Source organism: Sitodiplosis mosellana, unplaced genomic scaffold (genome assembly GCF_009176505.1).
Source record: "Sitodiplosis mosellana isolate CC-2019 unplaced genomic scaffold, AAFC_SMos_1.0 Smas_scaffold_1, whole genome shotgun sequence".
In the NCBI taxonomy this organism is placed as follows: Eukaryota; Metazoa; Arthropoda; class Insecta; order Diptera; family Cecidomyiidae; genus Sitodiplosis; species Sitodiplosis mosellana.
The window spans coordinates 11,388,147-11,403,672 of record NW_022595244.1 but is presented as its reverse complement, the minus strand read 5'-3'; the positions used below and the strand labels follow the sequence as shown (position 1 = coordinate 11,403,672).

General features: G+C 36.8%; 3 protein-coding genes across 5 annotated transcripts in view; 1 reads left to right on the top strand and 2 right to left on the bottom strand.

Annotated features, from left to right (window-relative positions):
- Positions 1-5,798, bottom strand: part of LOC129567343 (protein Rae1) — a 124,561-nt gene extending 118,763 nt beyond the window's left edge. The window contains exons 1-5 of one of the 2 annotated variants that reach the window (XM_055444148.1): positions 5,686-5,798; positions 5,215-5,551; positions 4,926-5,113; positions 4,560-4,815; positions 4,078-4,458 (exon numbers count right to left, since the gene is read on the bottom strand). In XM_055444148.1, coding sequence (XP_055300123.1) covers positions 4,096-4,458; positions 4,560-4,815; positions 4,926-5,113; positions 5,215-5,487 — 1,080 coding nt within the window. In that variant the 5' untranslated portion in view covers positions 5,488-5,551; positions 5,686-5,798 and the 3' untranslated portion in view covers positions 4,078-4,095. Of the gene's footprint in view, positions 1-3,902; positions 4,459-4,559; positions 4,816-4,925; positions 5,114-5,214; positions 5,552-5,685 lie in introns of those variants that run through there. The other variant, XM_055444139.1, reaches the window with a different exon arrangement.
- Positions 492-3,765, bottom strand: LOC129567322 (uncharacterized). Its single transcript, XM_055444098.1, has 5 exons — positions 3,309-3,765; positions 2,790-2,918; positions 1,348-2,694; positions 1,022-1,231; positions 492-925 (listed from the first exon to the last, which is right to left on the bottom strand). Exons 1-4 carry the CDS (start codon positions 3,381-3,383, stop codon positions 1,022-1,024), a joined length of 1,761 nt encoding a protein of 586 aa, XP_055300073.1. The 5' UTR covers positions 3,384-3,765; the 3' UTR covers positions 492-925.
- Positions 5,799-5,834: 36 nt separating the features above from the next.
- Positions 5,835-12,186, top strand: LOC129567254 (neprilysin-2-like). 2 transcript variants are annotated; one of them, XM_055443930.1, is made up of 12 exons: positions 5,835-6,408; positions 6,737-6,819; positions 7,734-7,858; positions 7,929-8,692; positions 8,812-8,881; positions 8,953-9,059; positions 9,126-9,502; positions 10,712-11,121; positions 11,219-11,310; positions 11,376-11,534; positions 11,631-11,652; positions 11,728-12,186. In XM_055443930.1, the coding sequence occupies exons 2-12, from the start codon at positions 6,791-6,793 to the stop codon at positions 12,042-12,044; spliced, it is 2,472 nt and encodes an 823-aa protein (XP_055299905.1). In that variant the 5' UTR covers positions 5,835-6,408; positions 6,737-6,790; the 3' UTR covers positions 12,045-12,186. The 2 variants fall into 2 exon arrangements, with proteins under 2 accessions (XP_055299905.1, XP_055299897.1); XM_055443922.1 differs by having other exon boundaries at positions 6,231-6,408; positions 7,926-8,692.
- Positions 12,187-15,526: the final 3,340 nt, after the last annotated feature.

Here is a 15,526-nt window from a genome sequence, read left to right as displayed (position 1 = left end):
CGTATGGTGTGAGTGACTTATTGCATTTACTTTCAAAATACATACAAACACTAGGCTACAAAGTGAGATGTCAATGTTTGCATCGCCATTCGCTTTATCCACACATATGTATATATATTGGACGTACACATACACGCACACAGCCGCATTCACGTGCACTGTAAAATTTGTTGCTATTGTCTCACTCGCACACAGCTATTTGCGGTACGGGTTCACTTCAACATTGTCTCATATAACCGTATCATCTTCTTTTTCCTCTACTTCTTCTGTTCGTATGTATAACATCGGCTCTTCGTTATTGGCGCGCACTCTTCATACTTTAGTTATAATGTGAATAAAACATAACTTCTGTATGTCTTGTCTTGTCTCGTTGTTTCGTATACCATTTGAATATCTCACATGAAGTGGGTCACACATTCCAATCGTTTCATATGGCAGATCTATTTTTCAACTTTTCCAAAAAAAGAACAAAAAATGAACACGAGATTCGGTTTTTGTTTTAAATTTCATTCAAATAACATTTATTTATTCAATATCCCTCTGTTCGCGTTTTATATTTAGCTTAGAGTTTGTAGATAATATAAAAAAAATTCTTCAATTTCTCCACCAATTGAAATAACAGAGAAAAATAACTTTTAATTTTTTTTATCTCCAATTTAAAATTGCTTTTGTTAACGACATTTTTTTCCATTTTTGTTTGTTTGTCTGGATCAATATACTTTTTTTTGTTTGTTTTAAATTACTTATGCTTATACAAAACAGAATTTCTTAAACGAATTGCAACGGAGATCGTTCGGTTAGATAGTTTAATGTGTGGTTGGATTTTGGTTGGATCAAAATCGTAAAATTGGGCCAATCTGAATGGGTTTTGATTCAAGAACCTATATAATCTGTGGTCTTGACTTCGGATTTTTTATGAGACGTTCTGCAAATGAGAATAAATTTGTATGAATAGTGTCAGTGTATTGGATTTTAATAAGTGATTGTTTTTGAGTTATTGTTAGAAGTTTCATTCACTCACCTATGGTCGAAATAGGAATAATCGGTTTCGAAGCCGGAATGGGTCACGTTCACGTGGATCGTTACCAAATCGAATGCGACGAAAGTTTGCATTTCGAGCGATTGGTCGGGGTGTACCTTCGGTTTGCACGATATAACCTTTGTTGATGATGTTTTTATTGTTGTTGCGTTGAACCTTCAAATATTGCATCGTTTCTGGTTCTTGAAGTATCTGAAAAAGAAAACCAGAAATATTTCCGTTAAAAATAAGTCAAATTTGATTTGATCTCTGTTTCCATTCGCGCGGAAATTATTTGCCAAATGACAACGTCATTGGCCAAAACTTACATTCATAACAATTGCATCGGAAAATTCATTAACAATGATTTTCAGCGGAATCGGTGTACGCTGACCCATTGCGGTGTTAAAGTGTTCCTTGCGGCTTGTCACAATATTACGAATGAATCGAGCGCTCAGCTCAAAACTACACTCGTAAATGCAAAGCGATTCCAATTTCGGTGCATATTTCAACATTTCAACCAATTTATCCTCCTCCAATGGAATGCCCGAAAATCGAACTTCCTTTATATCTGGCAAGCATGTTCCAATCTTTCGTAAACTGCGATTTAATTCGGCAAAAATGCGATCGTCTGACTGTCGTACATTTGTAATTTCCAATGTAAGATGTTCCAATTTGGTGAGTCGGCTAATCACATCGATAATTGTCTCGTTGAAATAGGATCGACTAAACGATAAATGCAGTCTTGTTAATTCGGTGAATTCACACAGATTGACCAAATCAGTGGTGCGTAGAACGAGCGGTGCCAATTCACTGTAATAATCATCGATGTTAATAACGGCGAGCTCCGTAATTTTGGCACAGGCTCGATGCAAACGTTTGAAGAGATTCTCATGCAAACGATAACCACTTGCAATCATCAATTTTGTCAAAACGGGAAATTCGGGCACCGAATCGTCTTGACTCACAAATGACTCGATGAAACCAGACGTGCGCATGCGAAGTGTCTTTAAATTTGGCCATGCACAGTTGAATTTTTTATAATCAAAACTGTAGTTAAAATCGATATCAAGATAATTTAAATGAAATAGTAATGGTTTCATGAGTTCAAATTGTTCGGTGGTCACACCAAATGATGTTAGCGTGAGTGATCTCAACTGTGGCCCAATGTATTGAAACAATCGATCGCAAATGTAGCGCTGTGAAGACGAATTGAACGATTTTATCGATACCGTTAAATTTGTAACCGAATGACCGAAACCAAGCAATCGCAGTATACTGCGCAGTTCCATCAATGTGACAGTTTTTTCTTGTGTTTGACGTGTTATGGTCAACGTACGAATTTGTTCGGCAATTGCTTGGAAACGTGGACTGAACTTTGCCATTGCGGCCAATTCGAAAATATCCAAATAGGTCATTATTTTGTGTATACAATCATCGTTGAGGCCTTCGTCAATGCGCCGATATAGGGTTTCTTTGCGTGTCGATGTGGGCTGTTGATTTTCTGACAAATATTTGTCCAAGTCACTTGCCGGTTGGTTCCAGCTAAACGCTTGCTCCACTTCAATTTCACGTTCTTGCACCACATGCCCATGCTGTCTCAACGCTTCAGATGCACCATGTGTGTTGACAAATGTCACGTATGCATAGTATTTGCGTTGACTTGGTGGTTGATCCTATTTGGAATGGAGTTGTTTTTTTTATTTCGTTCAACAATTAGTATCGAAATTCAATTCATCCGGTAAATTGTAATAATTTCCAGAAGACTTACCACAAAACCCGTTCCCGCTGTTCCGACGGCCGGAAGTATGTCGAAAAATTTTAAGCGTTCTGGCACGATTTGCACGCGCTCAATGGCTCCAAACTGGCGAAAGTAGTCGCATAATATCTGGTTTGTTATCTAAATAAAGGAGGATAAAAAATCTTGATTGAAAAATCTCAGTCGATTGCAATTTTAAAACGTTTTTAATCGCAAACATACGCTTTACCAGTATTTTCTGTGTTTTTTTTTTCTGCGTATCAAATTTGTACATGCAATTACATTGTTTATTATTTATGTTTGGGAAAATAAACAAACAATTCGCTTCTGTGGAGGAATTTCCATTCAATATGTTTTTTTTCTTCTCTTAATCCTGTCATGTGATTCAATAACACACAACAGATTAAATGTTCCATCGCTTCGAATTGGCTACCGAAATTTTACCGCTATTCGTGTGCTTGATTCAATGCATTTTAAAATGTACGACGAAAAAAAAAACGAAAGTGACTTTGAACCCTACATTTTACTTACATTGATCGAGATGTTTGGTATATAAATCGTTCTAATTGGAATCCCTTCTTCGGTCACATTCTTTTCCATGTACATTTCTGCGCCTAATCGATATTTAATTGTTTGTAGTTAACTTTGTTTTTTTTTCTCTTTGCTGCTGCTGCTACGTATTACTCTCGCAATATTTCTTTCATTAGCATGAACAAAAAAAACTATTAATGTGCAATGCACACACACAATTCGCAAATAGTTATATTTTATTTTCTATGTAAAATTGTAATGAATGGTCAAGCAAATATGTGATAAGATTTTATCTAATCACAGAGTGAACTTAGTGTACAATCAGTAATTAATAAAAACATTGCAAGCAAATTTTTCTGAAATAATCTTTAGTTCGATTTTCTACTGTGATAAATCGACGGAGTACGCCTTCACGAATGTATTTTTCTTTCTCGTATGAGTTTTAACTAAAGACGAAATGTCACTTGATACTTACGACATGAAGTTGAATTGAATTCGGATGGTAGTGCAGACCCATCTATTGGCATTCAATCCAACTACTGTTCATCTTTGGAAAATGTTGTCACAAATGTTCGAAATCAAACTAACAATTGATTGTTTGTATGTTCATATTTTTGTTATTTATTTCGATTCAGTCATGGTATCGACTGGTTTTAATGGAAATTCGGAAATTTCGTTGCCATTATATAAATGTGATGACATTCAAAGGAATATGTTTTGCCTACACACTGAAACTCGGAGAGATACACAATTATTCAATGGGAAAAACAATCGTCAACATCCCCTACTAAGTCTGTCTTGGTTTCAGTTCTTCAATGCATGGGCGCAGGAAAATGTACGTCTTTTTCGATGGATTGTAGTATTCGTGGCCTTTGCTCCAGTCATAACCAACGGCATATGCAAAGATATCACCGCGTGCATTGAAACAACATTTGGTTATCGCTTCGCCCATCGATTCGGACGACTTGAGTTTGGTACGGGCATCTTTGTCCCAGAAACTGAATGTACCGTCTGAGCCGACCGTTACCAGTGTACCATACATCGGATGGAATTTGATGTCATTCACAGCATAAATATCCTGAATATTGTTGTTCCCATTGATTCGATGGCATTTGAATGTAAAGTTATCTTTGGGATTCACTGGGCTCACCTATTTTGAAAACATTTTTTTTTCGGCAAATATGAAATGTAAAATTTGAAGCATGCGATAAGCCATGGTACAAATTAACCAACATTTCAAGACACACTTACATATTGAATAGCAACACGACCCTCAATACTGCCCAATGCATAACCGGTTGGTTTCTTTTGTTTGTCACGGAAAATCGAAACGGCCCGATGTTGGAATTTTAGCGGGCTTTCCATTTGCTTAAATTCGGTTGGCTTATTTTCTAATGAGTACACAATTAATCGACGACCGGCTGTTCCAACGATTGCCATTGGATAATCGACATCGGCGCAATAGCAGCGCTCCGGCAAATTGATGGCCATCATCGGTGACGGTGATCTGTTGAATAATATGATGTAATTCTTTTTTGTATATATATGTTTATCTTTGGATGGCATTCATTTTCTTAAAATTGGTTTAAAATGGCCAAAAACAAATCTCGGTTTTACCTGGTATCCCAAAATTTAAGTGTCTTATCCCAGGAGCCAGTCATTAAGCATGTGTAGTTGGAGCCTTTGACCCAATGGCACGTTTGTATGGGTGCGTCATGTTGTGCCACTTGCATCATTTGATTTGAACCCAAATCCCAACACTTCACTTGTTTGTCGCATGATGCAATGAATGCCTTTGTACCGTCCTATTTGATTGACACACATGGAACGAAATGTATATAAAAGTTCAATAATTTTGGACTCGTCGACGCAAAACAAATCTTACAAACAGAAATAATCTACTCACATCTGCCCAACAAACATCCAAAACAGCGCCACCCATCGTTTGCATTTGTTTTGGTATTGTTTTGCCGGAATTGTCCACCTCCCACAATCGAACGCTCGAATCCCAGCTACCGGCAAGCAAAAAGTTTTGTTGCAGTGTACCCGGACTGAATTCCATTGCGGAGACTGTATCATCGGGTGGTGAAGTCACTTCGAGATCCTTATTTGGATTCATCGTTTGTACTTGAGGCGTTGCGCCAAATACACTCTGTCCAGTTAATGGTGATCCAAACATTTTGTGCCACGGATTATGTTGAAACTCAAACAAGACAAAATACCAAAAATGCTATGCACCTAACCTGCAAATTTGACCGATGAACAAAAATGATTATTCCACAATGTTATCAACATTCACTCTTTGCGCAAAATTGTGTAATTATATTGTATTTTTGATTCAATTTTAAAGCACTTGAAGTGTCTTCATTTAACTTACAAATATAATTAATGCTTCGCTGAGAATGTGTCGTCGGTATTTAGCGCGACTCAGTTTGTTTGTGTTTCATATGTTATATGCTAGTTGCTGCGGCGTATGGTTGACAGTTGAAGCTGTCATTTTGGGACAGAGAAACAATTCCCCGTTTTACGAAATGTGATACGTAAATCGAAACCCGTACGATAACATGTTCTGATTTATATTTTTGAATTGTTTACTCCGGTATGAATTATTATATTTATGTGATACGACGAACTTTGTGCTTTTGTTATTCGATTGAAATTCCCAATTTTTTGTTTGGGTGGTGCCATTTTATGAAAGGAAAAAAAAGTCCAAATGCTTTTAGGTTTTTGAAAGTGAAATGATGACCAACTTTTTCATTCTGCATACAATTTATGTAAATCTAAATCAATGAATTAACGAAAATTTCATTTGGCCATGCAGTATCGCAAAATCGATGTGTGTGTATGATGATTTATTTAAAATATGTGCGATATGATCATCGAGAGGTAGGGATGTCGTGTTAAAACGAAGATGCGCACTGTCCGAAAGGTGCGGCAACATCCGTATTGATTAGTATGAAAAGCAGAAATTAAGCGATACAAATTCATGATCATCATCTTTTCGGAAGGAATATCGCTGCGCAAAAATATCATCACATTCAGTCTGACGGCCGATAGCCACATTTGAAGACGTGCCGTAAAGAGAAAACATACAAATTTTGTAAGTGTTGATTTTGCGTTGAATCGTTCAACATCTAGACCGAATAGTATTCTTGTAATCCGTAGCAAGACCTTGAAAATGGCTATTTTTATCATTAGCCATTGGGTTTTCAGAATTTAATTGAGATAAGTCGTCAACATATTTATATGACAGTGGATACAAATTGCTATTCGTATACTACAGTATACACGATCAATCGTTTTGTAATTCAGGATAATCAAGTTAAATTACAATGGGTCGAGAGGAAAAGAAGAAGTGAAGAGCATAGGATAAATAAATGTACACAAATGGTAATGGCGAGAAGAAGTAATTCTTCATTTTTCCACAGATTTACACACCTGAGCATCTGAATTGAAATAGCAGTCAAGGTCAAGAAGTCAACATGCCGCGCCAACGGAACGAGATTGTGAAGTATGAGTTTTTTGATTTTGATAAAATACGCGTAGATCTAAAAACGGTTGGAATATTTTTTCCTACCTACATTTACTACATTATAGTTAGTTAATTCGGGATGCAGAAAAAATTGCTTCCAATCAGCATTGCACGTGATAATACCGTTATTAGTTCGATTGTTATGATTTGATGACAACCATATAATCGCTCAGTAAATGCGGTAATTTGGTTTAAAAAAGGGACAACCTCCAAAAAAAGTTAATTAGTACCCATACTTATTCCGTTCAACTATCGTCACAAGAGGTGCCAAAAACTGGTTTCCGACAAAACAAACATCGGCACATAACAAAAAAATCAATTGGTTACGTCACATCAATGAACAATCCTATCAACCGGATCATCAATATTTTTTTTTTTTTATACTCGCCGAATGTGTTGAGCCGTAGTAATTAAGATGCGTGCTGAAGATTAAATTTTTTTGTTGGAATGCGGCAAGCCGTTTCATTTTTGTTGTTTTGAGTGAATTTTTCTTTTTCATGATCCAACGTTGAAAGCATACATAAGCAACGTTCAGAAAAAGAAGTCAAAATTTGCATCTTTAGAACTATTTACATGAACTTGACACGGTGAATGATGCCGAAATGAAGCAGACGAAACAAGTTTTCCTCTCGTATTCTTCCTCTCTATATAATTCAGCGTCGGTGCAAATGTTTATGTGAAAATTTTGTTTTCATGCACGATGAATCATAATAATAAATATTTAAATAATTCGAAAGACAAGATTCAATCCAGAATTGGAAAGAGTGAAAAAAATAGCGATAAATTGAATTCATCTGCGTCGACCTTTGAATTAACCAGACGAATTAAATGTCAGAACATGTATGTGTGAATTTAATTTAATTTTATTTTCGTATTTTTTTTGTTCGCTTCAGAGAGTCATCATGCTGGCAAAATCGAAGTTTGCTAGAGAAAACACTGTTGGTGTTTTGCATTTTTGCTGTCATCGCAATTCTTGCATTATCTTTGTCACTTTACGTGCTGAATTTGGGAAAAGAACGTGAGTCGTATTGGAATAAATTAAAATCCTTTTACATTTTGAATTAGAAATATTGTTCAATTGAAAGCAGGTTACGACACAAAATTGAATCAAGCTGAAGCATTGCGAAATGCTCGACAATTGGATCAACCTTACGCAAAAACATCTCCGGATATGCAATGGCGTGATGGACAAACAGCACCACCATCATCGCCAGAATTATCCGACAGACAATCAACACAATCCATTGATGGACAAATACAAATTGGACAAAACCAAGATGCATCATTCCCATCCACTCAAGATGGTCATTCACAACCGGCTCAATACGTCAGCATCGGAGAATCACAACCAAAACCAGCTCCAGTGTGTGAAACACCAGGATGTGTTAAGGCCGCTTCCAACATTCTCAAGCAACTCGACGAAGTTATCGATCCATGTGACAATTTCTATGAATTCGCTTGCGGAAACTACATAAAAGAAACAATGTTGCCCGAAGACAAAACATCAGTCGATCCATTCGATAAAGTTCGTGATTTGGTTCAAGAACAATTACGAACCATTATCAATGAACCACCGCTGCCAAACGAATCGAAACCATTCAAATTGGCAAAAAATTTCAATTTGGCCTGTTTGAATAAAACCAACATTGAAGCACAAGGTACTAAGCCGTTGGCGGATATTTTGGAATCATTTGGCGGTTGGCCGGTTGTTAAGGGCAATTCATGGTCAGATGCCACATGGGATTGGGTTGAAGTTATCAAGAAATTCAGACGCATGGGTCTTCCAACAGCAATCATTTTCAACTTTGATATCAACACCGATTTGAAGAACAGTAAACAACGCCAATTGTATGTAAGTATACAAACAGTTCATGTGGGTTGTAAAATGAAGCCATTATCATAAAAATGGCTGAAAATAGCAAAAAAACACATGATCATTGACTACATATATGTAAATCATTACAACAACAGATTGACCAAACGGATCTGGAATTGGGACGTGAATATTTGATTGAAGGAATCGAAAACAAAGCCGTTAAAGGTAGTTGTTCGCCCAGCAATAAATTTATTGGATTCCACCATATCATTTATTACCTCATTTGTAATTTATAGCTTATCACAAGTTCATCGTTGATAATGCCGTTATTTTTGGTGCCGACCAAAAAAAAGCCGAAGAAGAATTGAAAGACGTGATTGAGCTTGAAATTAAACTTGCAAACGTATGTGGATCGGTTTTTCTTGCTTTTCGAACCGTGTTTTACAAAATATCGACCATTTCATTTTAGATTTCACTCTCACGCGCCGAACGTCGTAATGCCAGTCTTTTGTATCACCCAGTGACAATACGTGAACTACAAGAATCCTACCCATATTTGAACTGGTTGGACTACATCAATGCATTGTTGCCATCAAACTTGCAAGTTGATGAGAATGAAATTTTGAGCAACACTGTACCGAAATTTTTCGAGCAATTGGGTGACATTCTAAGTTCAACACCAAAACGTACCATGGCCAATTATTTCTTGTGGCGTGTTATTCTCGCCACATCTGGAACATTGACACCAGAATTGCGTCAACACAAATTACAGTTCTATAAAACGGTGTACGGTTTGCAGGGCGAACAGCCTCGCTGGAAAGAGTGCATACAATTTTCATCCGAAAGGTAAAGAACATAGGGTGGCAGCATCAAGAAAATTCAAATTGTCGCGCTGTTTAGTTCGGAAAAAAATTCCGAAATTACATTGATTTGCCTATTGAAATTGAGGGCGCTCGCGTCGCTACAGTTGTCATTTAAGTTGTTTTCGGTCTTGCTGCCATCCGATGGTAAAGAAATGATTTGAATCTGGGGGTGAGACACAAATTCTCTAGGGGCTTCACGCAATTTTGCAGAACGCAAATAACTCTGAAAAAATAAAAATAATAGTGAATCAAACCTTCAACCGAAAATTTGAACCACTTTTGAAGGATTTTGGGAGATTTTGGTGGATTACGGTGAATATTGGAACATTTTTTGACTATACAATCTGCACTAATTTACTGGTATGCACGTCAATCTCAAATATCTATGCATATTTAATGATATTCATTAGACTGTAATGTCAAAAAATGTTCCAATATTCACCGTTATCTACCAAAATCGTTCAAATTTACGGTTGAAGGTTTGATTCACTACTATTTGCTACTATTTTTATTTTTCATAAACGTAAATTTGACATATCTATGTATATTCAGTAATATTCATTTGTCGTTCACGATGAATATTGTTGAATATACATGGATATTTCGGAGTTACATGCATACCATCACGGGTGATGATTCCAAGCTTGAACTTGCCGTCAATGCCAATGCCAATGTGATTCACGACCTGAACACAAAAAGAACTGTAATCAGAGTCATTCAAAGCATTGCAGAAAGGCTTGAGTTCATTGCGTGCAGGTTGTTGAATCACATAAATCAGAATGAACGAATCTGTTTGGTGAAACCAGAGTTAATTATGCGGTCCAAGTTCATCGCATTGGTTATTCTTTCTAGTAAAATGGGTTGCAGAGCGTATTACACTGTCAATACAACGCTTATGGAAGACCTAACGGGACTTAAACAATATGACCATAAGCGTTTACATTGGCAAACCAAATTCACTAATTTCTTCTATTTTTCCTATTATCGTTGAATAATGTTCTAATTTTATTCATTTACGTTCCGTGTAGTTTAAGTTCCGTGTAGGTCCCCTAGTTTTGAATTCTTACGAATTATAAAATTCAAGCACAGAAACATCAAGCATACCTTTCATTATTCATAAACAACAATAATGCAATTTGAATGCATAACAACTGAAATTAACCTTCTTTTTTTTCTGTTTGTGTTGTTGCAGCTTGCCAATTTCCGTGGGTGCATTGTATGTGCGTAAATATTTCAGCGATGAATCAAGAAAAACGGCCGTTGAGATGGTAGAAAATATACGTGATGAGTTCGTGAATATTTTGAGTGAAATTGACTGGATGGACGAGAAGACTCGACAGGAAGCCATAAAGAAGGCAAAAGCACTTACCGCTCACGTTGGTTACCCGAACGAGTTGGCTGACAACAACAAACTCGAGGATTACTACCAAAATCTGGAAATTGAGCCGGACAATTTGCTCTTGAACACGCTGCGCTTGAACGTATTCAACGCTGACCATTCATTCAGTAAATTGCGTAAACCAGTGAACAAAACTGACTGGGAGACACATTCAAAACCAGCCGTGGTTAATGCATACTATGCATCGCTTGAAAACAGCATCCGTACGTACATAACAATCTCATAAAATAATACACAATCAAGTTGAAATGAGCAATCGTTCTGTAATGCTATATTCATGTGTGTAATTTAACTCTGCAGAGTTCCCAGCTGCGATCCTCCAAGACGTTTTCTTCTCAGCTGATCGGCCGCGCTACATGAACTACGCAAGTATCGGAAGTGTTATTGGGCATGTAGGTTCTATTCAACAATTATTTTGGACGGTCTTTTTCAATGTTTTTTTCAAATTTTATTTAAGGAAATTACACATGGATTCGATGATCAAGGGCGTCAATTTGATTTAGATGGCAATTTGGTTGATTGGTGGGATCCAGAGACAAACAAACAATTTTTGGAGAAGGCACAATGCATCATCGATCAATACGGCAACTACACCGATCTGAAAGCAAACCTTTCGGTAAGATTTATCGGATATTTGATTGGTCTCCTCTTTAGATTTTATCTTATTATGAATTCGACACTGTGAATCATTCATTCTTTCGTTTATTTGCAGTTGAATGGAGTGAACACGCAAGGTACAGATTGACATTTCCCAATATCTTATCAATACAATATTGTAGCATTGATTAATTATAATTCTTTGAACTTAGGAGAGAACATCGCTGATAATGGTGGTACCAAGGAATCGTACATTGCATACAACAAATGGGTGCAACGCAACGGACCTGAAGGCACATTGCCCGGTTTAAAATACAATCAAAAGCAATTGTTCTGGATCTCATTCGCCCAATCACGTTGTACGGTTGCTCGTGATGAATTCACGAAAAACAAAATCCTTACCGGCTTCCACGCACCCAACGAATTCCGTATTGTTGGTGTCTTGAACAATATGCCTGAATTTGCGTACGACTTCAATTGCCCCGAAGGAACCAAAATGAATCCGACACATAAGTGCAAAGTTTGGTAGTCCATGGAAAAGCAAAAGAAAAAAAAGAAAACAATGGCGAAAAGTTGTTTTAACTTTCAACTCAATAGCAAACCATTATGTTGGAAAAATTATTTGTCCAAATAAAAAGGAAAAAAAAAACAACAGAAAAAATCAATGGAAACAATGTTATTTCTCTCATTTGAACGCATGATAATCTCTTCTTTCATTGGTGCATGCAATGTAAAGATGCCAACTAAAACCGCAACTGGTATCAAATTAGCCGCCACTGCACGCAATTTTATGTGATAATTTTTTCTTCGTAGAACATATCAAGCCTCCATTTATATGGAAATTAATTGCGAAAATTGGAAGTTTTTATTAAATATTTTGTGAGATTTTATTGCATGCATCTATAGTAGTAGAGCGAGTTAAAAACTAATCCGCCTGAAACCGTTTCTCTCTCTCTCTCTCTCTCTCTCTCTCTCATCGCTGCGATAAAAGCGGCATTTAGATAATAATGCAGTAAAGTAAAGTAGAAAAGGCAGAAGAGATAAAAGTGGTGCGGTTATGCTGTGATTGCTGCTGCATGCGATAATTAAAAGATCTAGTTGTTTATATATGTATACACAGCAATCGCACATACATTACGTATTTCATCCGTTTTTATGATATCACTCGAACCGAACCAGACCGAATGAGCTTTATTTCATCCCAGCACACACGATTTACGTAAGATTTTGTTTTTTTTCTGCATTAGTATTAGTATCAGTATCATTTTTTTTGCTTTTTTTTCGTGGAAAACGTGGCCAGCTCTAATCGGAAAAGATGAAACCAAATGACGCCACACATTAGTTTCATGTTGAGAGCAGCTGTCATGTGTGGCAAAGGCGCATGAAATGCCATGATTTGCATTTATGCACGGCCAATAATTTATTTTGAGAACTAAATTTATTTATCGTTGCCCGTAAAATATTTGACACGAGAGCAATAATGACTAATGACGATGGACATCACATTTTCTGTTTGTGCCAGTCATGCCTATCGATCGCTCGCTTGCTCGCTCAAAATTGACTCTCGATCGCCGAACATTGTTTCTACATCATTATATTCGAAAAGCACAGTGCTCCCATTAGCGATTCTAAGTGTACACTGTACACAGGAAAAATATATTGAACATAACCGATGAAAAATTAATAATGATGCATCATTGATAATATACACGTAACCAGTGCGTATTACGCACGTTAACTGAAACCATCCCATCTGCATTATACGAACGATATGAAATGCAAATTCTCCATCTTGCTCAATCGTTTCGCTTAATGAATTTTATCCTCAGCTTCGGCGCTTGAAATCTCTTTCAGCGTTTGTGTGCTGGTGAGCGTTGGGCGCATGGAATTTTATTCATTAGCTTCTTTATGAATATGGAATATGTAATTTCCCATAAAATTATGAATTATGCCTGAGATTAAAAGCATGATAAGCGTTTTTGTGTGAGTGTATATGTTTGCGCGCGCGACAAACGTCCCAGTGAGTCTGATGGTGGCTGTGATAGAGATAAAAATGAAGACCACATTATAATTTGCATGGGCGCACCGCGGATTTTCAAAATTGAAAACCAATTTTCAAAAGACAAGAATGATGCAAACACATGCAACTCTTTGTGTCTCTGTTCAATTATTTTTTGTCTTTTTCTTTCTTAATTCATAGATGGCTTCGACCAAATAATGGTTATTAAGTTGTTTGCCATACAATTTTGTGATCTAATGAGCATAATAAATTTGTTTGCTGCATTCTTTTTACGTGCAAACAGTTGAATAAATACTCTCGATGCAAATATTTATGACCCTAATTAAGACCAACGCAATGCTTTTGATTGGAGCTCTGGCTCTGTACCTTGCAATGTCCACCAGCAGCAAAGTATGCTGAGCAAACACGTGATGTTCTTCGTTCGTTTGATAAAAGGACTTCGACATATATGTATATGTTGAAACCCAAACACACATAGTGAATGAAAAACAATTCACACCCATCATTATAACGATGTAAATTGACGTATTGTGTTGCCAATTTTCACATGCATCTCATTTTCATTCTCGGATTTTAATTACTTGTCAAAACAATAGATCACATCATTTAAACGGTTTACATGGTGCGAACCAGTGAAGAAAAAAAAACCTAATCACTACACACTTCGTGTGCCGGTTTAGCACGAACCAAAAGAGAACGAGAGAGAATCCCAGTAAATCAGACAGCCAAACAAAATGCACACTTAAACATTTTGACGCCTTCGAAGTCGAACGGAATAGGTGAAAAACGATCAAGCGAAAGCACATAGACACACTTTCTATCGATCGATTTGTAGGCCTTTACTTTATCTTTCGGTTACAAATGAAATTTCGTTTCCTTGTCTGGGGATTGGTGCTTTTTTTTTCTTCTTCTCTCGCTTCGAATTTCAAACCGACGATACAGATTGTACGGACATTTGACGCGCCTTTTCAATTAAAATGCCCACATCCATTTATCACCGTTTATTTGCTACGGTCATTTACTGATTAAATTCATTACGTTTTTGCCGTTACTACTGCTGCTGCTGCTGCTGCTGCTGCTGCTGCTGCTGTACTGCTGTGGCTCGGCAACTATTTTGCTAACAACAACAGAAGAAGAAAAAGAAAAATAAGAGTTCAAAATACACACCAATCTTAATAACAAACTGTAATATGCGCTCGATCTACATGCGATGCATTTCAAGGATTTGGATTTAAAAACATCTTTTCGTTGTGCTGTACACACCAACCATTTCAGACAAACATTGAAATTGGTATTCATTTCATGTGTTATGCTTAAGCCCATGTACCATGATCGAATCGAGCAAAATCGAGAGAAGATGTAAAGCAAAAAAAAAACACACACCAATTTTCAAACGTTCACCGGATTTCATTTATATTTTTCCATCATGTTTTCAACACAACGTTCGGCTTCAATTCAATTGGGTTTCTGGCCTAAAACAGTCTTTCGTTGTTTTATTTCTGATTTGATATTTAATTGCTGTAACAATGCTAAGCGAACTAGACAAAAAACGAAGATTACCGTTCAATCATCGTTGATATATTCTCGATTCCAATCGCATTCATGTGCCCGATGGCAGTTTCAAAAGAGGATTCATAAACTTTATGCAAATTGTTTTAGTTCATTTTCATTATTAGCAGCATTCCAAATGTGGTGCTCACAGTAAATTACAATTTACAGAGGAACAACACCCAACTCATGCTGTGGCTTGTGAGTTAATAAAAAAAAAACTAGCGTCTCTTCCATCCATCGCAACAGGCGAAACAAAAAATTGAACAAGAATGTGCACGGGCAACGAAAATGAACAGAAAAAAGACGCATAAAATAACCGAAAATCGCGTGCGCAGTCGTCGACGAGCGCACACTCGGCGGCTCATTCGAATAATGTGTTATATCATCAAACAAATGTGTTTTTTCTTTCTTTTTTGACTCTGTGGTGTGTGTTGTATTTG